General features: G+C 34.8%; 1 protein-coding gene across 1 annotated transcript in view; it reads left to right on the forward strand.

Annotated features, from left to right (window-relative positions):
• LOC143232885 (SCY1-like protein 2) overlaps positions 1-25809 on the forward strand; it is a 336447-nt gene that overhangs the window by 80728 nt on the left and 229910 nt on the right. The window contains exon 2 of the mRNA XM_076468902.1: positions 25278-25695. Coding sequence (XP_076325017.1) covers positions 25531-25695 — 165 coding nt within the window. The 5' untranslated portion in view covers positions 25278-25530. The remainder of the gene's footprint in view (positions 1-25277; positions 25696-25809) is intronic.

The raw sequence follows: 25809 nt of genomic DNA on the forward strand, positions 1-25809 counted from the left end.
AACGTGTTTTTATTCTTGTACACATCTTGACTTTCATAACGCAACTCGTAAAATTTACTTTGAAACCTTATAAACGTATTTTTCTTTGGAGCAATGCCACAAAAGAATACAATTGTAAAAAACATATTCAAAATGCAGTAGAAATGTTCCTTGTTTGTATATTTAGGGAGAACCACAAATTGTAATATTTTTGAAAGCAGACATTTTCTTCATAAGTGGTAATTTAAGGAAAATAAATATTTTTTGTGAAGGGCTGAATGAGGTTACTCTGAGAAGGTTTGGTTGAATTATTTTGCTGTGCTTTAAAATTATGAAATCTGTTGGCTGACTAAACCTTGATCTGAGAATACTTAATTGAATAATTTTAGTTTTAGTTTTTGGCTGATTAAATCTTATGATGGTTAAAACTACAAACTGTTTCTCACAACTAAAGTATTTAGCGAAGCGCCATCTGACGTGTTAAATCAATTGAGAGTACATTTGAGTAAAAGTTGAGAAAAAGATGTAAAATTAACGTGTTGAAACATTATTAATTAATTGTATTAAGAAACCTTAAGGTTTCAATGAAATATTATTAATTAATTGTATTAGGAAACCTTAAGGTTTCAATAAATTTTCGAATTCGAGCAAAAAAGACAAGTGTTAACATTATATCGTAAGAACGCGAATTCTGAAAAATATACAAAAAATATATAGTTATGAATGCGTTACTAGAACAAGATAGACGTCATAGCATGAGTAGGAGTGGTCGTGTCGTAAGAGGTTGTCACATAATAGATGTCCCAGAGTATAGAGCTGCTTGTGTTCAATACTAAGTTTGATTGAACTTTGGGCTTCGAATAGAAAAACATTGGTGGAGAAAGTATAATATAATCCAAAAACTACAAAGGAATTATGTGCGCTCATTAAATGTGCTTGTATACATATATATCATGAGAAAAGTATTGTTTAATGTATTGGTGATTTTGTCATTCACCCCTGATGAAGGAAAGTTCGTTTTCCTGAAGCGCTTTGATCAGTATGATATTTTAATACCGATAACAAATGATACTTTGAGATTGTAATACCGTGGAGTTGCCTGCAAAGACAGACAAACCATAAGTAATCAAATCATAATGGAACATGGAGAAACAATTAGCGCTAAAGAAAGTACTTCATGACATAAAATATGGAAAAGAAATGTAAAATATACACAGTCCACTGGTCGATTCATGAATGTCTTGATGAGATTTGTGGTTAAAGACGGACCATCTAGTGAGAAGGATAATCGCAGATTAAGAATCAAATCATGTTTTTACGTTTTCTATAGATAGTCGGAGTTTATACTGTAGTAATACAGTAGTGCATCATCTCTTGGTGAGTGTTGGCTTTTTTATTCTGATGAAGATTATTTCCAATGTTTGTAGGCCTCGCGTGTAAAATAATCTTGAACATCCATTTTGATGGCTGAATATCGCTGCATATTAACGTGTGTGTCATGACGTCAGTGGAATACAGTTTTTTTAACAGTTTATGATTTTTGCATCTTTGAAGATGGAACTAACGCATTCAAATCTGAAACTTGGTCATAGGGGTGTACTATGATGACTTCTACCATAGGGGTGTACTATGATGACTTCTACCATAGGGGTGTACTATGATGACTTCTACCATAGGGGTGTACTATGATTACTTCTACCATAGGGGTGTACTATGATGACTTCTACCATAGGGGTGTACTATGATTACTTCTACCATAGGGGTGTACTATGATGACTTCTACCATAGGGGTGTACTATGATGACTTCTACCATAGGGGTGTACTATGATTACTTCTACCATAGGGGTGTACTATGATGACTTCTACCATAGGGGTGTACTATGATTACTTCTACCATAGGGGTGTACTATGATGACTTCTACAAAATGTAGTTGTTGTTTAATGCAAGACACTCACATAAAAACTGTAAAACTTGGCCAGATTCCTCACTGACAAATCAAACGTCACGTTAAGGTGGTAGTTCATTGGTTCCCAAGAGTTTCTGATAATCCTGTCACACAATTGTTACTGAGGAAAAGTCTAGAGTGGATTCCACAAGTAAAATACTTGAAGTTGAATGAATTTATGATTAAGATAGACATGAAAAATTCACTATTGGAAGTTCTAAAGGAAAGATTATTTGGCTGAGAGACCGAAATATTAGAGATCAGCTCTTTTCACATTGCATGTTGTTGTGGGAGATCAATAATAACCAGAGACTTACAGGCATCTTTGTCTTAATTTAGAAGTTGTGAAATTTTCTTAAAAAAAGGAAAGTTTACTAACGCATTTATACTAGCTTCATACTTCAGAGACAGTAAGGATTTAATAAAGGAAGACAGTGTCTTAAGGATTTTATAACTTACATTTAAACTAAATATGTATAACGCATAAACTTGGTGAACATAGTATTTTTAAATACTTTAGATTGAGTGATGCTTAGAAACCCACTTTGGAATATTTTATCTCTTAGTCTTAATAAATGGATTCAGAGTGAGGCATTCGTCAAAGTATGGAGTTGTTAGGTAAAGTTATAGAGGATTACTGTTACAAACATTACATTTCTGTTCCAAGTCCTTTACCGTTTCTTATTTTTAATACCAACATTCGACAGTGTAAGTACTGACACTGTGATTAAATTTGCAGGATATATTGAATTAAAAGGCATTTCCAGTTGTACCGAAAATATTCTACTTCTGCATTGGGAAATTTGAGCTATTAAATTACCTATAAACTATCACCTTTTGGATCCTAACCTTACTAGAGAGCTTTAGACTAAACTATTACAACTTCTTTAAAGCCTTCTAGACATATAGTACATTAGAGGGTAATTGACCGTTTTCATTATGAATGTAGAAATGTTAGGTCCAACTTGAAACAGATAACTGTTTCACTTTATAAGGTGCTGCTTGACCTTCATATGTAATTTCGTGCCCCCCAGTGGCTCAGCAGTATGTCTGCAGATTTGCAACGCTACAAATCGGGTTTCGATACCCGTTGTGAGCAGAGCACAGATAGCCCATTCTGTAGCTTTGTGCTTAATTCAAAAACACACACACACACACATGTAATTTCTTACTTAGATCTGTTCATAGCATTGAAAAAAAAAAGTTTGGCTTATCGAGAGGGTTCATGAACTTGATACCAGGTTCATCCGAGGTTTGGAGGGGTTATCCTGTAGAGATAGCCAAACATCTCTTGAATTTGTTGTACTGAAAAGGGAAGTTGCCGGAGGGAACATTGTTAAAGTTTTTGGAATTATTACGTGGTTGGAATACATAACTACAGCTTATATTTTCACTAAACTAAACTATGCAATAAAACTAAAAGACAAAACTGGAAGATATAGAATTATCGAGCGCAGAAGCGCCACGAAATTTGAAGTAAACTACGATTGGAGAAATGGCTTAAAAAGCACACACACACATTATATATAGACGTATATATAAACCATACAAGCACACGTACCTACATGATATCCATAGAAATAAGCAGAATTATCCTTACCAAATAAATAACAAAGTAATATTAAGACAGGACACACTATACATTTTAGAAGCCACACTGAAAAGTACAGAGAAAAAAATGTATTTTACAAATTCCAAAACGGACGTAAAACTCAAAACTTTCAGGGGAAATCAATCTTATATTATGTACATTTTTCACATGATGTAACCAAATACATTTTTGGAAAAGCAGGTTACACGAATGTAATGTTATAAATTACATTTGTTTCACAGTAAAGAGTGAATCTAACCTATCTTTTCTTTGCCAGTTTCAATGATGCAAAATCCGTTTCAGCAACAAGGGATAAAACAAGATACCCTCTACATTTGTCATTCTTAGATGTCTTTTGCTGCATGTCTTTTAGCATTGCCTTCATCCTTGTAAAGTGAGAATACTTTCCTTTTTATATTAATAGTTTTTTGTTATGGGTATTAATGAAATAATTTCGTGTTTTTCATGTTTTTTAGTTTTCTTATTGTTTAATAAGATATATATATCTGATATTTAAAAAAATATATATATTTAAAGCAGGCGACTGCGGTTAACATAATATGATGCAAGGATATTTATTGCGCTCAACATTTTGAGTGGCTACCAGGAAAAAATTCGCTATTATTTGGGAACTGGGAAGGGAACAGAATTACACAGGCCGCATACGAAGGGTTAAAGTGTTTGTTTGTTTTTTGAATTTCGCACAAAACTACTCGAGGGCTCTCTGTGCTAGTCGTCTCTAATTTAGCAGTGTACGACTAGAGGAAAGGCAGCTAGTCATCACCACCCACCGCCAACACTTGGGCTACTCTTTTGATTGACCGTCACATTATAACGCCCCCACGGCTGAAAAATCGAGCATGTTTGGCACGACGGGATGAGAACCCGCGACCCTCAGATTACAAGTCACACACCTTAACACGCTTGGCCATGCCGGGCCGAGATTAAAGCGACTTGTTTAAACATTTTAAATATGACAATAAACGCTACGAAAATGGTTTCTTGTTGCCAATTGCCCATTATAGAAGATCACAGAGCTTTCACGAAGGATTATTTTCAACTGCACAAGTATATTTTAATTTCTTCATGTATTACTACATGATGCCTTATTGCAACTCACATACACAGATTTAGTAACAATTAGTTTGGTTTGGTTTTTGGAATTTCGCACAAAGCTACTCGAGGGATATCTGTGCTAGCCGTCCCTAATTTAGCAGTGTAAGACTAGAGGGAAGGCAGCTAGTCATCACCACCCACCGCCAACTCTTGGGCTACTCTTTTACCAACGAATAGTGGGATTGACCGTCACATTATAACGCCCCCACGGCTGCGAGGGCGAGCATGTTTGACGCGACCGGGCGCGAACCCGCGACCCTCAGATTACGAAGCGCACGCCTTAACGCGCTAGGCCATGCCGGGCCCCTTTAGTAACAATGAACATAATACTGAATAATATTTTAGTTAATAAATTAACATATCGACTCTGAAATGTAATTTTATAATTTTTAATATGATTTTTTGAAATTTATCTACTTAAACTAACTTATATAGGCGAATTTTTAACTGAGCAAATACTTTTATTGATGCGTAATTTATAATCTACTACATGCAAGATAGAACCCTGATGGGATTCTTTCGAGAAATGTATTTATATATTTGATGCCAATTATAATCACATTTAAATTTTTATATGGAATATAGTTTCATAAAGATCCATCCTTTACATGCTTGACTTGTTTAGTAACATTAAGTATCTATTCCTCAAAATCTTCTTTAAACATCAGTTGTTGTCTTTTTGTTACTATACGGGTGTCGGTTTTATCGTTATGGTCTAGTGTGTACCATTCAGTAAGCTTTGCGTATCTGAGCTCCAAAAGTGATATTTAGCAATCGTTATCTATAGAGAAGAAGATAACCAGCTATGTCCTTCAAGTTGACATCCTGGCCAAAGAAATGGACAATAGTCAAGTTAAGGACAGTGTATCTTCTCGAGATAACGATCAATTTTAAATATTAAATTAAGATGGCAAACAAATAAAGGAAAGCTTGCAAATATTTCCACTGACAGAGAAAACGTAAAATAATTGTATTTAGATAAGTTCTCCTCCAGATATTAAAGTAAACACATTTTTTTAATTTACAGTAATCGGTATAACTGATCATACTCCTTATAAAGAAGGGTATGCAATCAGCATTTATGAGGTCATCGAGGATTTGATAACGAAAACAAAGAAGAAAGAAGTTTAGTTTTGAATTTCGCGCAAAGCTACACGAGGGCTATCTAAGCTAGCTGTCTCTTATTTAGCAGTGAAAGACTTGGGATTGATCATCAGATTGTAACGCCCCCACAATTGAAAGGCATTTGGGTGTAACAGAGATTCGAACCCGTGACCCTCAGGTTGCGAGTCAAGCAGAAAGGAGAACGTTATATATTATAAACATAATGTTACACTGTTCTCTATAAAATGTTCCTTCCTTAACAGGTACCCTCAGCTTGTCTACTATAAAAAATGACATCAGACTAGATGTTAAAATATGCTAATATCCTGATGTAGTCCTTGTTATTATTTTTCTTACTTAACCTGATAACGAAAGGTTTTATGAATGTAACTTTCTCTCATGTAAGTGGAGAACAACACTGAAAATTATCCACTTTACTTAAAAGGTGAAACCTATCTAATTTTGCAAGAGATCTCGTGATGTGTAAATACTAATAACACTGAAACTTAATTTATATTTTTTTAAATAAATATTTTAAGGACATTGTTTCTTTATCTTGCTTAAAGTGGTTTGTTACTCACAACTAACTGAAGAGAAATAGATTACGAAGTCTTAAATATATGCATTCTATTTGTGATGTTATATTTAAAAAGCACTTGTCGTTGGTGTATTTAACATACACTTACAACGTATTTTCATGATGTCAAAAAACCCAAAAGCGTTATGAAATAAAACTAGAGGAAGTCCTTGATATTCTCGACACTTGAAGTTATTTTATGAATTGTTGCTTCCATTCCTATTGGCTGTATTTTTGTACGCCATCTTGAGGCTCGGATGTATGTGATTTGGTTTTATCACTCATCATAATCTCTTCCAGTATTCCTTTAAATTGAATGTTTCTAGGCAGAATTAGAGCAAACTAATCTATGAGACTTTGGACGTGGTCAAATACATCAATTGAAATGGTTTGAAGGAATATTGAAAATACAATTGTTTCATGTTTGAACTTCGCAGAAGATTTCATACTTTGAGAAAAATATTCAGAATATATATTTAGGATATGTGTGTGTGTGTGTGTTTTCTTATAGCAAAGCCACATCAGGCTATCTGATGAGCCAACAGAAGGGAATCAAACCCCTGATTTTAACGTTGTAAATCCGTAGACATACCACTGTACTAGTGGGAGGGGGCATATTTAGGATAAAAGCTCTCTGTAAATACACGTAATTATAATAAAGTTTAAAGAGCATAATATGTTTGGAAAGCAAACAACTCTAAACATTAAAAATATTAATCCAAACTAATCCTAATGATTCGACAAATTATATTTCGTTAAGAAATATAAAATCGTAAGTAATTTTAAAAGGTGATTACAGAAAAAAACAGTTGTTCTGATATTCAGAAAATACCTAATTTGGAGTTATGTTGTTTTTCCAGAATATTAGTTTGTAAAGGAACATTTTCAATACATCATGGTATATTCAGTTGATTTTTGTTTGTTTGTTTGGGAATTTCGCACAAAGTTACTCGAGGGCTATCTGCGCTAGCCGTCACTAATTTAGCAGTGTAAAACTAGAGGGAAGGCAGCTAGTCATCACCACCCACCGCCAACTCTTGGGCTACTCTTTTATCAACGAATAGTGGGATTGACCGTCACATTATACACCCCCACGGCTGGGAGGGCGAGCATGTTTAGCGCGACGCGAGCGCGAACCCGCAACCCTCAGATTACGAGTCGCATGCCTTACGCGCTTGGCTATGCCAGGCCTATATTCAGTTGAAGACACTTACTGAGAACTAACTCTTTCTCACAAGCGCCAATACCCTCTGATAGTGACTCATTTGATCAAAGAACGTTTCTTTAAACTATGTTCTTGTATCTGACGAATATTGAAGACTTTAGCTATATTAATTACGAACCTGAAGCAATCATTTAGTTAATCATTATGGTATGTGATCTGGGGGTTAACGGTGGACTTAAAAGCATAAATTGCATTTGCATTTCAAACCATTAGTTTGCATATTTTCTTCTATTTTGTTAGCGTTTGGTTCTCCTTGGAGTCGTAATGTTCTGCTTTATATTCTAATATGTTTCTTTTTCATAAATAAAAGTTACCCGCCTGGGAAATCTGAGAACACTAGACTAGAATCCTTAACCCTTCAGTACTGCTTTTCGGAAACAAGAACGTTCGGCAATTTTGATTAAGACATGGCGCCTCCGGGAATCTTTTTTTTTCATCAACCGTATTTTTAGTTTGTAGGACTAGCGATCACGAACTGCGGTGTATAAGCTTAGTAAGCTGGAAAGAGCTCGTATTTTATATTCAGCATGATCTGTCGTACAGTTCCCCCGTGAATATTGTAATAGGACTTAGGATCAGTTTAACTACCAGCTGCGGAAAACTCGTGTTAGCAAAATAACATTTATCCTTTCCACTAGGATATGAAGGAGCCATCTTCAGATAAACTCTGTATCTTAGTTTAATAACGTGTTTCTAATCACATGCATTACAACCAAAAATATTGTATTTCATAATAACTACATACATACACAGTATAGTCACGATATTTATTTCACAGAAAGCATGTATAAGGGAAATATCAATCAAACAAAATTGAAACAATTAATTATTATAACATTTTTAAGCCATAAACAAAACACGTTAACATGAAACAAAATACGCCGCATATTTTTAAAAAGGATCTTAGGGTACAAGCTACAACGTGGGATTATAAAATGTATCCTAGGTTTTGGAGGTGAGTGAAGAAGTAGAACCCACATTGCGGTGGGGATACACCGTCTATCAGTCTTAACCTCCAATTCACTAGTCTTACATAGGAGAGCGCGATGTGAGTGCTCAAGCCCACAACGTTCCCTTCACTGCCTGTAGACAGTTGTGGGAAGGTGACTGCTCTCCTAAGATAAAATAAGAATAAGAAAGAAATAAACACGAATAAAAACTAAAAGATGAAAATAAGGTACTACCATTTGGGGGTAAGTAAAGCTCCCTATTCATGGAGTTAAGTATTTTGCATTAAAACGAATTTGAGTTCGAAGTTAACAAGTCACATGAAAAAAACAGTCACTATTAAGCCGCAGTGCAACAACATGCTTCAGAACTACGTTTTTTTATTGTTTTAGGTTTCATAGTAATGTGAAACTACCGAAATGTGATCTCATTTGGAAAGGATATTTAACAGGCCTTTGCAATACAACATATTTATATGTTCATATCATAAAATTCTGTTTATAGGGGATATTTAGAATTTCGACGACGGGGATATTCCTGTTACTTCATGCTATTGGAAAACAAAGAAATATGAATCAAATTGAGACACCAGGACCATCCAACATGAGACTTGAAACAGGTCATACCACAGACGTGATAATGAAAGTGCGGCATTTTGAAAGTGATAATTCACGAATACATAAGTCAGTGATTAATGCTGTTCATATGCCTCTAAACGTCTGTCAGAAAACAAGGCATCATAGATTGAATTCACCAAAATAATTCATTAATTACTTCTTAGTCAGGTGGAGGATGAAACAGATATTCATAGTAATTATGGTATTCTATTCGAATACATACAAATCACGTTATCGTAATTAGCTTCTATGGACTTATGGATTATCAGACTGTCAAATTAGGAGCTGTGAAATCATTGTACTAGTTAAACAGATGAATTATGAAAGTAATGCAGGAAGGATTAGCATGCTTTAGACGTGATAACCTGAAGAAAAAACTTTTGCATTGGAAACTACGCTGCAGTGCTAAATTTAAGATGTATGGTCATTAAAGAGGGTATGACTGGACATAGCCAGATGGAGTATAGCGAAACAGCGAGTCTCCGAAACGTTTTAATATAAAGGAATCAATACTACATTTCTAAGTAATTAATTATACATATTATGTTCAAAGTCTTAAGAATTTCTGTAAATTGTTCTATACATTCTAATTTAGTATAAATTCAGATTTTGTGCTCTGGATTTCACGTTGATATTAGGGAGTAGTACCAATAATAGTAATACCAATAATCCCTGGTTTTCAGTACAAGATTGGTTAAAGTGCAGTATTTTATTTACATTATAACGTGTTACTATTACTACCAGAGACGTACAGTTTTCAAATTTGATATCAATATTATATTCATTAACTATTAAACCTACTAGACCTATAAAGTTCTTTTTAATAGCATGCAAATTGATTGGCTTCATAAACCTGCTCCTTATGAAGGCCTTTTTGCCATGCAATTGTTTGTTGTTATTTATTTTATTTGTATAAATGTGTCAACTTCGAACTTAGACACCAATATGAAAAACAAAAAAATATTCTGACAAACTTGTATGTATATACATACAGGTTAAAGATTTCTTTTCTTTTCCTATTTGAAAATACTATAATTAAATTTTTGGAAAATATCCATTTCTATTAATCGGTAATACGAGTGGTTTATGATAGGCTTTTTTGGTTTATGATAGGCTTTTCTTGGTTTATGATAGGCTTTTTTTGGTTTATGATAGGCATTTCTTGATTTATGATAGGCTTTTCTTGGTTTACAATAGACTTTTCTTGGTTAATGATAGGCTTTTCTTGGTTTACGATAGGCTTTTCTTGGTTTATGATAGGCTTTTCTTGGTTTATGATAGGTTTTCTTGGTCTATGATAGGCTTTTCTTGGTTTATGGTAGGCTTTTCTTGGTTTATGATAGGCTTTTCTTGGTTTACGATAGACTTTTCTTGGTTAATGATAGGCTTTTCTTGGTGTACGATAGGCTTTTCTTGGTTTATGATAGGCTTTTCTTGATTTATGATAGGCTTTTCTTGGTTTATGATAGGCTTTTATTGGTCTATGATAGGCTTTTCTTGGTTTATGGTAGGCATTTCTTGGTTTATGATAGGCTTTTCTTGGTTTACGATAGGCTTTTCTTGGTTTATGGTAGGCTTTTATTGGTTTATGATAGGCTTTTCTTGGTTTATGATAGGCTTTTCTTGATTTATGATAGGCTTTTCTTGGTCTATGATAGGCTTTCCTTGGTCTATGATAGGCTTTTCTTGGTCTATGATAAGCTTTTCTTGGTTTATGACAGGCTTTTCTTGGCTTATGATAGACTTTTCTTGGTTTACGATAGGCTTTTCTTGGTTTTTGATAGGCTTTTCTTGGTTTACGATAGACTTTTCTTGGTTAATTATAGGCTTTTCTTGATTTACGATAGGCCTTTCTTGGTTTATGATAGGCTTTTCTTGGTCTATGATAGGCTTTTCTTGGTTTATGATAGGCTTTTCTTGGTCTATGATAGGCTTTTCTTGGTTTATGATAGGCTTTTCTTGGTTTACGATAGGCTTTTCTTGGTTTATGATAGGCTTTTCTTGGTTTATGATAGGCTTTTCTTGGTTTATGATAGGCTTTCCTTGGTTTATGATAGGCTTTTCTTGGTTTACGATAGACTTTTCTTGGTTTATGATAGGCTTTTCTTGATTTATGATAGGCCTTTCTTGGTTTATGATAGGCTTTTCTTGGTTTATGATAGGCTTTTCTTGGTTTATGATAGGCTTTCCTTGGTTTATGATAGGCTTTTCTTGGTTTATGATAGGCTTTTCTTGGTCTATGATAGGCTTTTCTTGGTTTATGATAGGCTTTTCTTGGTTTACGATAGGCTTTTCTTGGTTTATGATAGGCTTTTCTTGGTTTATGATAGGCTTTTCTTGGTTTATGATAGGCTTTCCTTGGTTTATGATAGGCTTTTCTTGGTTTATGATAGGCTTTTCTTGGTTTATGATAGGCTTTCCTTGGTTTATGATAGGCTTTTCTTGGTGTATGATAGGCTTTTATGTTAAGCTTAAAAATTAAGAAGAAAACCAAACCCATTGGATAATCCAGTTTCATATAATGGCATAAAATGTGGCATTAGTTTTGGCTTTAATACAGATTACAGTCTTTTCGTTTTTCATAACAAAAGACATGTTTTATGTGTTATATTCTGCTTGTTTCTTTGTTAACAAGTTGAACGGATATAACGAATTTACACGTTTATCTCTTTTTATAATAATCTGAGTTGAAAAACTGATAAAACTTGGATTCACAATTATGTCCTAAAGATACTGTGAAATATTAATATTATAGTTTTTATTTCCTTTAAGATAGGCCCGGCATGGCCAAGCGTGTTAAGGCGTGCGACTCGTAATCTGAGGATCGCGGGTTCGCATCCCCGTCGCGCCAAACATGCTCGCCCTTTCAGCCGTGGGGGCGTTATAATGTGTCGGTTAATCCCACTATTCGTTGGTAAAAGAGTAGCCCAAGAGTTGGCGGTGGGTGGTGATGACTAGCTGCCTTTCCTCTAGTCTTTCACTGCTAAATTAGGGACGGCTAGCACAGATAGCCCGCGAGTAGTTTTGCGCAAAATTCAAAAACAAACAATCCTTTAAAATCGAAAATATTATTAATTAATCGCGAAGTTACCCAACTGATAAAACGATGCATTCTAATTTTTTATAAGCAAGAATGAAATAACACTTTACTTATTTAGCTGAATTTATTAATGTCTTGATTTTTTTTTAAGTACGTACACTGATTGCGCTACCGTTTCGGCTTCGTAATTTGTTTCTCGAAAATCGAAACTTTGAAAAAAACAATCATTGTATTCGTTTTGAGATAAGGTGCTTGTCGTTAGCCTAGCAAAACGAATAGCACAATGAACTTTAAAACTGTGAGTACTAACATTCATTAACTCACATCAGCTGATGGTAACCATTGTAGCTCAACATTTATATTGTAACTAGACACTATAACGATAGCAACACACCCAAATTCAACGACTTGATAAATCTGGTTATTGAAATGTTTTTTTTTAATTATTCACTAAAAATAATATCTATTTATTTTTATGATTCTAATTTTGAGCGTAAGAAATTACTTGAAGATTGAGAGCGTCGAATACAAATAAGAAATAAGTATTGTATAATAGCAATTATTGTTTTATTATTGTACACTTTTTAAACTAAAATTTAGGATCTAGTTATCCTAAAAACACGTCAGCTAGGAATTCATTATTAAATACACCATTATACAAAAAACACAAGAAAACAAAATATCCATTTTAATATGAGAGTCAGTGATTTGGCTGGATCAGAAATATAACAAACATTCCTCAGGGCTCGCAAAACAGTATACGGATGTACATTGCTAAATTAACAACTCATGTAAAGCAATCGTCAAAAATTCAAACCATAAATTTTAAATTTCAAAAAGTATTCGTGGTTTCAAATATATTTTTTTATCCTTAAAATTTATCCGTTTATTATTATAACGCATTCAGATACAGTAATATTAGTAATAATTTTACTATTAGTTTGGTTAAAATGCAATATAGTTATTTATATATATTTAAGAAAAATGTGATTTATTTTCTCTGAGTTCTTCCAGAATAATGGCACATACAATTTTTTCAATTGCCTAGATTGTTTAAATGCATGCTCCTAGCGTTGTCTAGATTGTTATATGTTATTTTCCTGTTTTCGTCATGAAACTGGCATTATTTTATTTCAAAAATAACTTAAGAAAGTTTAAGGAAACTTTTTACAAGACATAAATCCTGCATATTGCTTACAGAGAATGTATTTATTGATATTGGTAATAGTTCCTGTAAAAGTATGTTCCCTGCATAGCATCTTTGTTATGCAACTCAAAACAGAGGACGTGGCTGGTAAACTAATATCTTAGGTATTATTTTCTATTTCATGAGTTGCAAAATACATTACCAAACTCTCTCGCTGTTCCAGACATATCCGAATATGATTTATTTTGCTTTCAGATGATGAAAACACTTAATGAAGACAGACTCTCATTGGATCTCTTGTTCGACTTACATTTAATATTAAATATTATTTCATTTAACGTGTTAATTTCTTATCTTGAGATTTCAAGCGTTTTTGTGTTCAGTATTCAACACACACACGTGTCTATAAAACAACCTGAAATTACTGAAACCCATCAAACGTTTCAATACATTTCAGTCGTTATATTCAAGCGTTTCTGGGACTTTGAACTTACGGTATGGATGTAAAGTAATCCATACTTAGAAGTGCTTGAACAGTTGCCTTCAATTTGAATGAACGAAAGGCCTTGTCAAGAATATCTGTGTTTGGCTTACTATTAGGGCTCGTCGAAACTAAACTGTGTATGTTCAATATAAACACTGTACTCACAATAACCAAGTGGAAATCGTTGTTTCCTGAAGCGAATTTATTGGAATAGATACATAAAGTTGCAGATGGGAGTGAACATGTGTATAGCTTGTTTGCTGAAAGCTATAAGAAACAGTACTTAGCACTTTTTGGAAAGAGTATACTTCCCTGCTCCACCTCTCAGTTTTCCCTTACACAGCCCATCTCACGACAGAGTAAAGTTTGAACAAAATCATAAATCAACTGTGCTCAAAAGATTTTGGCACTTAGCACGTTATAATTTAGCTTGTTTTAGTTACATACAGAATGGTTCTAAGATAACAATCATTCCACGAAAACATAAGAATAAAATCCTGAGCATCTTGTAATAGATCAATAAACAGTGAATAGTTCTTGCTGGTGAATACCAGACATTTACGTTATAACCTTCTGGAAACCGTATACAGTGACGTTATAACCTTTTATGTTCCCACGCTATCTGGAAATTACACTATCTTGAATTTGGAAATATTACGATAGTTACACAGTGTACACGTGATTTGAGGTGTGAAGGAGAGTGAGGTATGATGGAGTAACAGTTAGACAGTGTACACGTGATTTGAGGTGTGAAGGAGAGTGAGGTATGATGGAGTAACAGTTACACGGTGTACACGTGATTTGAGGTGTGAAGGAGAGTGAGGTATGACGGAGTAACAGTTACCCAGTGTACACGTGATTTGAGGTGTGAAGGAGAGGGAGGTATGATGGAGTAACAGTTACACGGTGTACACGTGATTTGAGGTGTGAAGGAGAGTGAGGTATGATGGAGTAATAGTTACCCAGTGTACACGTGATTTGAGGTGTGAAGGAGAGTGAGGTATGATGGAGTAGCAATTACACAGTGTACACGTGATTTGAGGTGTGAAGGAGAGTGAGGTATGATGGAGTAACAGTTACACAGTGTACACGTGATTTGAGGTGTGAAGGAGAGTGAGATATGATGGAGTAACAGTTACCCAGTGTACACGTGATTTGAGGTGTGAAGGAGAGTGAGGTATAATGGAGTAACAGTTACACAGTGTACACGTGATTTGAGGTGTTAAGGAGAGTGAGGTATGATGGAGTAACAGTTACACAGTGTACACGTGATTTGAGGTGTTAAGGAGAGTGAGGTATGATGGAGTAACAGTTACACGGTGTACACGTGATTTGAGGTGTGAAGGAGAGTGATGTATGATGGAGTAACAGTCACACAGTGTACACGTGATTTGAGGTGTGAAGGAGAGTGAGGTATAATGGAGTAGCAGTTACCCAGTGTACACGTGATTTGAGGTGTGAAGGAGAGTGAGGTATGATGGAGTAACAGTTACACGGTGTACACGTGATTTGAGGTGTGAAGGAGAGTGAGGTATGATGGAGCAACAGTTACACAGTGTACACGTGATTTGAGGTGTTAAGGAGAGTGAGGTATGATGGAGTAATAGTTACACAGTGTACACGTGATTTGAGGTGTGAAGGAGAGTGAGGTATGATGGAGTAACAGTTACACGGTGTACACGTGATTTGAGGTGTGAAGGAGAGTGAGGTATGATGGAGTAACAGTTACACAGTGTACACGTGATTTGAGGTGTTAAGGAGAGTGAGGTATGATGGAGTAATAGTTACACAGTGTACACGTGATTTGAGGTGTGAAGGAGAGTGAGGTATGATGGTGTAACAGTTACACAGTGTACACGTGATTTGAGGTGTGAAGGAGAGTGAGGTATAATGGAGTAACAGTTACCCAGTGTACACGTGATTTGAGGTGTGAAGGAGAGTGAGGTATGATGGAGTACGTCACAATTATAAACTGAGAATTATTTATATGTTCTATACACAAATTACATTTAAAGAAACAATTGCGTGAATTCTATAGAATATCCAAATCTTAGATGGTATATAAGTTAATTTAATTTTAAAGAAGAGCAGTAGAAATATATATATATATATATATATATATACTTTATAAAAATTTAAATGCTGGTCGCAAAGCAAATACACAACGTTAAAGCACATATCATGGAGAGGGTCATTATACAATGCGCCCTGGTTAATTTGAAGTATCAGCAGAAGTTCGACCTAAATCTGTTTAGGGTATAACATGCTTAACCCCAACCTTGCTGGTCTCACATGCTTAGAAGAAAATTGAAAGGAAGGCAATATGACTGCTCGATCCCATAATGTCCCACCCATTTACCACCTTCTCATGTCTGCAACCAGAAGTGGGAAAGTGGTTATCATAAGAAATATTAAAAAAATAATAATAATTAGAAAAATATGCACTAATAGAGAGACAACAAAACTGTAATTGTAGTTACTATTTCATTTATTTGTACATAACTACCAAGTTGTATGTGTATAACCACATTAAGCCCAAACTTGTAGTATAAGAATAGTTATCTCCCTCCACCCTTCAAGACTAAGTCACAAGTTGATACGTTCTTGTTGAAAGTAAACTGAGTAAAGGTGATTTGTGATTACTGATGAGAACTCGGATTATTGTAATAAGGAATACTAACAATAAGTAATGGGAAAGTTTAATTAGTCTATCGGGATTGAGGGTGTGAGCTACACTACCAGTGAAAGATTGGACATAGCGTATTAGTTCCTTAAAATCTCGGTGTTTTTCTGTAAACGACGTAATACTGGCTGGAGTAATAATACCAAGAACAATTCTATTCTATCTTCAATTAATGTAGGGTATTATAATTATTACTTTTATTATTGTTATTTCTTAATTTCGGCCAGGCATGGCCAGATGATTTTAAGCACTCGACTCGTAATCTAAAGATCGAGGGTTAAAATCCCCGTCAGACCAAACATGCTCATCATTTCAGCTGTGGGAACGTTATTACATGACGGTCAATCCCACTATTAGTTGGTAAAAGAGTAGCCCAAGAGTTGGTAGTAGGTGGTGATGACTAGTTGTTTTCTAACTAGTCTTGCACTGCTCGATTGGGGACGACTAGCGTCAGATAGCCCTTGTGTGGATTTGCTTGAACTTAAAAAAAAACAAGCAATTTCTTAATATTTCATTTGCTTTGTTTATCATTTTATGAGCAACCACCTTCTCACTCGTGGCTGCAGACGGCAAAAGACGATAAAGATGTTGTGGACTTTTTATGTTATGTTATGCATAATTTTGTTGTTGTTTTTTAAGTATATTTTTATTTATTTATTTTTCTTTCCTTCTTTTTTAAAACTTAATTTAATTATAAACATACACACATGCATATGTATTTATGTACGTATACCTAGACCAATCATAAATTGGCTGCTTCAGAACAGATGATTGTAACAAAATTTATACACGTGGAATAAGTTGTGTCATATTACCATAAATAACTATTCAATAAATGTTTATAATTTTTAACATTGTGTTAAAGCTCTGTAATATCTCCGTGTGGTTAAGTTATTACTGATGCCGAGCAATGTGTCAACTCCCATGAAAGCCCCATTCAACTGAACTGGAAGTGTTAGTGCTCAGATGGTGATCCATAACAAAATATCTCTCTGATAGTAGTTGACAGTGATGTTAAACAGTATATCAACGTCCAAAAAAACCTTATAGTAAAGAGACAGTGGTTTCGAACAGTAGATAAACTCCTATGAAAGTTCCATTTAGTAAGTCGACAGTATTAATTACAATAGAGTAAAATATGTCTGATAAAGGTGACAGTGATGTTGAACACTATGTGAACCCCCATTAAATTTTGTAGTGTTCTGCTGCCAAAACAACTTACATAACACACTGTGTTCAATTATAAGGAGTGCTAAATTTATAAAATTTTCCTTATTTAAGTGTGTTTAACTTACACGATATTAGCTTAAGTAATTAGTATAAATAACGGTGACTGATACGGCTCTACGGGTTGCATAGGAACGATGACAAGAAACTGTTAATATAGCGTCCATGGCGTTAGTATGAAAAAAAAAAAAGCTATTAATACTGTTTCAGAAAGAAAAACTACCACTGGTTGATTCTGTAAAGTATAGGTGTGTTCCAAATAATAGATTTGCGATCTTAAAGCTAATGTTGGCTACTATCGACTGCCACTTTTTTCTACGTGTTGTGGTTTGTATTAACAGAAAGCCATGATTTACAATCAAAACATCTTAGATGTGAGAAAAAGGTACGGTCGAAAAGGATTAAGTGTATGACCTAAAGTAATGAAAACCAATCTGGTAGCTACTCTTATAGCATTGATCAGATGTTTACAGTAGATTCTCATTCATTAGTAAGCTAGACCGCGTATACTGTTTTACCCCCTTCCGCAGTCGTGCCGCAAGTCTTGTAAAACAAGGCCTAGCCTACCAATGAATGAATGTTTGCTGTAATATTTTTTATCAATGCTGTAAGTGCTGCTACCGGTACTTCTACCAATTTTGATTTCATTCCATCAAGTCGTACGTTGAATCCTGAACTGATTTTGATTAGATTCGAGTTTTACCACAGTTATCAGTCAGATCGACGCGCTCTGTTTCTGAGATCAGATTGCTATTTGGTAAAAAATTAATCAGAATGTCTAAAAAACGGTAGAAAGCAATTACATTTTTGCTCAAGAGTAAACTGATTAAAGGATTTTTATTACTTTTGGTCATCGTTGTTATTAGCAAATCAAAATGCAATCAGTGATTCTATTAGGCCTAGAAAATTGCTATTCAATTATTCTTTTAGGCCTAGAAAAACCACGACCGTTTCAGATAGTTGTTTATAGATGTCAGTAAACGACAGACTGATGTACTCTGAACAAAACTTTAAAATTATTTCACTGGCTATTTGAACAGATATAAAAAAGTTTGTTTGATTTTTATAGTTTAGCACAAAGCTACACAATGAGCTAGCTATCTGCTTGTGCTCGACACGGCTATCGAAACCCTATTTTCAATGTTATTAGTTTTCACATTAACCTCTGTGTTACTGGATGACTAAAAGAAATGACGTTTAAAATTTTACGAGATTAGCACACTTGAATTACACTCGTAAAGCACTGGTTCAAGTTTATCTCCATGCAAATAGAAAATCCAACGAATTTACTATACAAACAAGATGTTGGGAAATGAATACAGGTAAGGTGTTTACATTATTTTCTTTGTCACTAATGTGCCCTGCATGGCAAGGTGGATAAGGCATTCCACTATTAATCTGATGGACGAGGGTTCGAATCCCCGTCACACCAAACATGCTCGCCCTTTCAGACGTTTGAGCGTTATAATGAGATAGTCAATCCCACTATTCGTTGCTAAAAGAGTAGCCCAAGAACTGGCGGTGGGTGGCGATGACCAGCTGCCTTCTCTCTAGGCTTACACTCCTAAATTAGGGCCGGCTAGCGCAGATAGCCCTCGTGTAGCTTTGCGCGAAATTCCAAACAAACAAAAACTAATGTGTTTTCTGCTATTATTTCACGTCAAGAAAGAACTTTCTAAGAAACATCTGAACAAAAAAAATGAATCTTTTAACTGTTAATGATCACTATATTTTGGCATCTTTAACTTTAGTATATATTTTTGTACATCCATTAACTTACAACCTAACTGATGATATTATTACTCAATTTATTTGCATCGTTACTTGTCCGTTCCAATTAAAAACGTCTGAAGTCGAACGTAGGATTACTTGTCCATTTAACTTGTGAATGTCCAGTAACTTCCACCTTCTGAAGTCGAACTTAGAATTACCTGATCGTTTCACTTTAAAACGTCCAATAATATCTACCTTCTAAGACGAACTTAGAATTACCTGACCGTTTTACTTTGAAACGTTCAATGATATATATCTTCTGAATTCAAACTTAGAATTACCTGATCGTTTCACTTTAAAACGTCCAATAATATCTACCTTCTAAGACGAACTTAGAATTGCCTGACCGTTTCACTTTGAAACGTCCAATAATATCTACCTTCTGAAGTCGAACATAGAATCAAGCTAGTTACACTCTTTTGTTGTTTGATTCAAGTGTTTCTTTTCACTATAGAACAAATTCGATTGAAATTCAGCAAGAAGTTACAAATATGTCGAGTTTGTTATTTCAACCATTTCCTCAGTCAAACTTAGCTCAAGTTTATCAGTGAGGTGTGTTATTAGAATCACGTGAACTCAGACAAGTATAAATTTTGACCCGGTTGGAATAGCGGGATATAAATGTTAATGTCCTATGCTACTCCGTATTCTCAGTTGATTACGGTTATGTGTTCGGTTAATTATGGCTATGGGTAATCTTCGCAGTTTTCCGAAATTGCATAAGATTCAGTCACGTGAGATTAAACGATTTTTTTTTTCTTCTTCAATATGTTAATTCATTTAATAAGCAATAAATAGTAGCTGTAATTATTATTCAGGTTTCAATTCCCTGCAATAAACACGGCAGGTAGCTTAATGTGTCTCTGCTTAACAAGCAACAACAATTTATTGTAAGCAATAAACAGGCAGCTGTGATTAGCATTTATTTGTCTTAGTTTCTTTCAGACAACGCTGTTTCATTTAATGATCGCATCGAAATTTGCTGTAAAGATTCTCGTTGAAAGATGTGATATTATTTGTGGCAAACAATGGCTTAAAACGGGCCTGATGTCATTCTCTTGTCGATGCACAGCTGTTTACTGTCTGCATCATTACAGATATCCTGTCACTGGTTGAGGTAAAAAAATAACATACAGAACATCAGTGGTAATGGTAATACTGTGTATTTATCTTGACGAGCGTGAAACCGTCTGCACCTGAAAATAGCATACATTCAAACAGATATATTGTCACTATTTTCTTACGTTGATTCTATTACGCTTACCCAATCATAAATCGAGTTTCATGATTTAGCTTTATAATTATATTACTTCAGTACATGTGGTGTGTAGTATTATCATAAGAGCATTTTCTGACATAACCTAAGCATATCTATGATAAAAGACTATTTATAATAGTATATTTCATTCTATCTTGTCGACAATACCCTAAATTAATATATAATATCCTGTATAGTTCAATTACATAGAACTAATTATGTCCGACTGATAAATAACAATGCTAAATGTGATACTGACAATTGTTTTTTTCTTCTGACCATAAGTGATTCAATGCATAAGTATTGTATTTGATCCAGTACAAAACTAAATTAACTAGTTCGACAAGGGAAGAAATATATTAACATCCTATTCAAAGAACTAAGTGTCACTGTTAATAAAAGCATTGTTTAGTTAACTAAGTAACGTGATGTAAAAATGTTCTGTTTAAAGAATTAAGTAACATAGTTCATAAGGATCTTAACTGTTATTTTGTTCAGGTCTCTAGGTGTTGTAGTTTTTGAAGGTTATATTAAAAGAATGAAACGAAGCAAAGGGTTAAATAACACAGAACTTAAATATTTTTATTTAGGCATCTATTAATCTATACTTAAAGGTTTCATTTAAAGTGCAGAATTAACCGGTGGCCCGGCATGGCCAAGCGTGTTAAAGCGTGCGACTCGTAATCTGAGGGTCGCAAGTTCGCATCCCCGTCGCGCCAGACATGCTCGTGGGAGCGTTATATTGTGACGGTCAATTCCATTATTCGTTGGTAAAAGAGTAGCCCAGGAGTTGGCGGTGGTTGGTGATGACTAGCTGCCTTACCTCTAATTTTATACTGTTAAATTTGGGACGGCTAGCACAGATAGCCCTCGAGTAGCTTTGTGCGAAGTTCAAAAACAAACAAACAAGAATTAACCGGAGAATATAAACAGAATAAGACTGGTTTGTGTCAAGAAATAACGTGCATTTTAGAGTTATGTTTGTCACGAGTCACAACACCTGCACACTATACACACCTGAAACGAACTAACGAGTAATGTGGAGATAAAATATTTGTAGTCAAACTTCATTGTAACCATTTCTGTTAAATTTAATAGCATCAATGATTTTGTACTTCAGATGTTTTAAACTGCGTTGTAATGAATAGCGTATCACACAAACTTTACGCGTCCATCGATCTGACTACTTGATGAATCTGATGGAAAGACCTTACGAGCAGATTTACTTGGGATAATGAAAATAGTGCAGGGTCGAGAGGAGAAGTTAGAATGGAAAAATAATCGTGATATCTTAAGCACTTTCGAAACGTGTCTATTTACCCCTGATGAACAAATTCTACTTTCCAAAACGATCAGGTTCCTTTTTTCATTTGACATGCTGTTGACTTGAAACATTATTTTAACACTACTGACTTTTATTTACGTGGTTCAGTGACACAATACATAGAGCTACAAGAGACAATATGTCAAATATTTAAGTGTTTTTTTATTAATACAAATTTGACTGAAAACGGTAAGTAAAGCAATATACGGTGCTTGGGTTTTCACGTGCAGGTGGAAGATAAAACAAACAACTTACATCTTTGCAACTCGACACACATTATAAAACAATAGGAAAATAAATTTATGACAAAAAATAGTCCTCAATAAGCTACAAGAACAATAACTTGTTTTGTTTTTTTAATTTCGCGCAAAGCTACACGAGAGCTATCTGCGGTAACCGTCCCTAATTTAGCAGTGTAAGACTAGTGGGAAGGTAGCTAGTCATCACCACTGACCGCCAACTTTTGAGCTACTCCTTTACCAATTAATAGCGAGATTGATCATTACTTTATAACATCTCCACGGCTAAAAGGGCGAGCATGTTTGGTGCAACAATAACTTGCATTTCAATGTTGTTTTTGTTCTGAATTTCTCGCAAAGCTACACGAGGGCTATCTGCGCTAGCTGTCTCTAATTTAGCAGTGCAAGATTAGATGGAATTCAGACAGTCATCACCAACCACCGCCAACTTTTAGGCAACTTTTTCTACCAACAAATAGTCGGATTGACCATAACATTATCACGCTCCCACAACTGAAAGGACAAGCATGTTTGGTGCGATGGGATTCAAACTCGCGACCTTCAGTTTACAAGTTGAGCACCCTAACCACTTGGCTGTGTCGAGCCCGTTTCAATGCGTGTCACATCAGATGCTTAGCCTGTCATCTATAATTTTCCTCAACATTATACGTGAGGTACAACCTGATAGACAAAGTGTCGTGTATCACGTAATATTGAATCTAATTTTCTGCTCGAGTATTAAATTTGAACAGTGTAACTAATCATTGAACAAACGAGTGAGCTATAATATAAACATTTAGACTTTCGATTCCTAAAGTGGTCACGTCATGAGCCATTCTGATTTCAAGATCACCCCACAGCATGTTTAATGCAAAACATCCATGCATTATATGATTGGTGTTTAATGTAGTTACGGGTGGTTCATCAGATAGTGTGATTGTATTTCAAATGCCAAGCTATATTGTTCCTGTTTTGTAACAAATCTAAGCGTCGAACACGAAAAAAATTATGACAACAATTACATCACTAACTAAGTGATCTTTATTTCATATTTTATATGTAGGGTTTTCATTTATTCTTGAATGTTTATCAGTAGCACCGATGATTCTGAAGTATTATAACACATGTATATCTAACACTAAGTCATACACAAAAATTCTTATCCACTTATCATAGCTGAATATATGGTTTTCTTATTGTGTTCTTTAAATACGAGTTCCCAGCTCTCTTATATTTGGGTCATTGTAACCAAGGTCACAGGCTATGCAAGTTCTGTGTTAGTACTAACTAGCAAAAAAAAAATTGCTCTGAAATTAGTACCTTTAAATACAGGATTTCTGATGTAAATATTTTAATCGAATATATCGAAATCATATGTCCACTTGTCTTAGGCCTAACTTTAATTAAGCCTTTATTAAGTACGGCCTATATTCGTTAAAAAGATAAATTAACATTGTAAGCTGTGTAATTCTTTAGTTTAGTGAGAACTTAACTCTACAGTACTTAATATTATCAATAAATAAACTAATACTGTTATTTTACGACCTAATGTTAAACCTTTTTTAAATACTTTGATATTCTGTTGTTGTAAAAAGTGTCTACTATTATATATTTACATCAAACCTTTCTTGACGTCAGTTGAAATTATCTGTGTTCACATGCGAATATGAATAGTGTGAACACGTTTTCAGGACAGTCGAAAATTAATTATAAATAAAACACATGAGGGAATTTTTTCGTTCACATTAAAATGTGCTTTTGATTTAAGTGTCGCATAAAAAATGTGCTTTTGATTTAAGTCTCGCATAAAATAAGACTTTTTTTTTCAAAACAGTACTTACGTTTCGTTTATAGTTCTATTCAATTTACTCCTAAATTAAATAAGGTAAAATAAAAACAATAAAAGTATATAAGTAAAACATCCTTTACGACATTCAAGTGACAGAGGATAGTTATAAAATGCAGTTTAAATCTATGTATTTGAGTATGGAATTAAAACAGTGAAAATAATTTTAAATTTTATGAATTTCTGTGATGAAAATCATTCTGAGGAAAATTCCAGAAAGGCATAGAAAAGCGCTAGATGGTTGCTGTATTTTTCTGATTTGTGCTTTTTGAATTTCACGCTAAGCTACAAGAGGCCTGTCTGCGTTGGCCGTCAATAATTTAGCAGTATAAGACTAGAGGGAAAGCACTAGTCATCGAGCCAACTTCTGGGCTAATCTTTTACCAACGAATAGTGGGATTGATCGTCATGTAATAATGCCCCCACACCTGAAAGAGCGAGCATGGTAGGTGTGACGAGGATTCGATCTCTCAACCCTCAGATTGTGAGTCGAGCGCCCTAACTATCTGGCCCGGCCGGGCTTTTCTGATTCTTATCTACCACGTAAGACACCTTCAGGGTAAAAATAACAATGCAACATTTCTAAATGGTGAACGAACTGTTATGTACATAAAAGACCTAAGAATAAGTTTGGATATGAATCAACCCGCACTATCGTTGCTTTCTCAGCTCCCTTCCTTCTCAGGGGATAAGCAGTAAGTCTGACGTCTAATGATGCAAAGCTCTGGGTTTCGATACTTGTGGGGGGCAGAGCCCAAAGAGCCCATTGCGCTTAGCAACAAAGAAACAGCCACCTTCATTAAATTCTAAATAGAATTTTGACCTTAAGATCTCCTTCAAAACAAAATCTATTTAGAAGTGGGTTGCATAAACATATCTGTAACTCATTCAGTAGACATGTCTGTAGGACATAAAACTATATCTTTGAATTAGCGCACATTTTAACATTAGATCTTTCACTGAAGGAAATACTTTCTTCAGGTTATATTTTCACACATCTAATACATTCCCCACTGCAGGTTTTTGCAAAATAATAACTTACCAAACAGTCATTTTGTAGAAAGAAGTAGAAAGTAGGTTATTTGCAACATTTCCTTTGTTTTTTGATTTGCTTTTACAAGTTACTTAGTTTTCTTTATATGTATATTGCAGTGCATCTCAGTTGACTGATACTTCATCAAAAAGACCAGCCCTAGTAGAAAAGGAGGCAGCCTAAGGGGCATATGAATGAGGTGTAAACCGGGTATGTCTTCATCGATCACAGAGACGACCCGTTGTCAGTGGTACCTTGCAAGGGAATAGAAAGCCATCTGTTTCTGTCTGATTACGACATAGTATTGCATCATCCACCAGACCAATTAAAGGCCCCAGTTCGTGATTTTCTTCAATAGTAAATCAAGGAAATATGCCTCGCGAGTCACCAATGTTTTCCAAGCTGAAACCAACAGGAACATCACCAGTGGAAATGAATCCAATTACCCAGTACTATGACATAGGGAAGCAGGTAGGAAGCGCTGGACCGGAGCTTGTATGGAAGATATGTGACGCTATTAGAAAGTCTGACACGAGGGTGAGTGTAAAATGAACGTGGTTTTCTATAAATGAGATATTTTATGTTTATAGAATACGGAAATACTGAGAGGTTTAAAAGTACAGAAACGCTGATAGCAAAGGGGCATTTCAC

This window comes from Tachypleus tridentatus, chromosome 11, assembly GCF_004210375.1.
Source record: "Tachypleus tridentatus isolate NWPU-2018 chromosome 11, ASM421037v1, whole genome shotgun sequence".
Classification (NCBI taxonomy): Eukaryota; Metazoa; Arthropoda; class Merostomata; order Xiphosura; family Limulidae; genus Tachypleus; species Tachypleus tridentatus.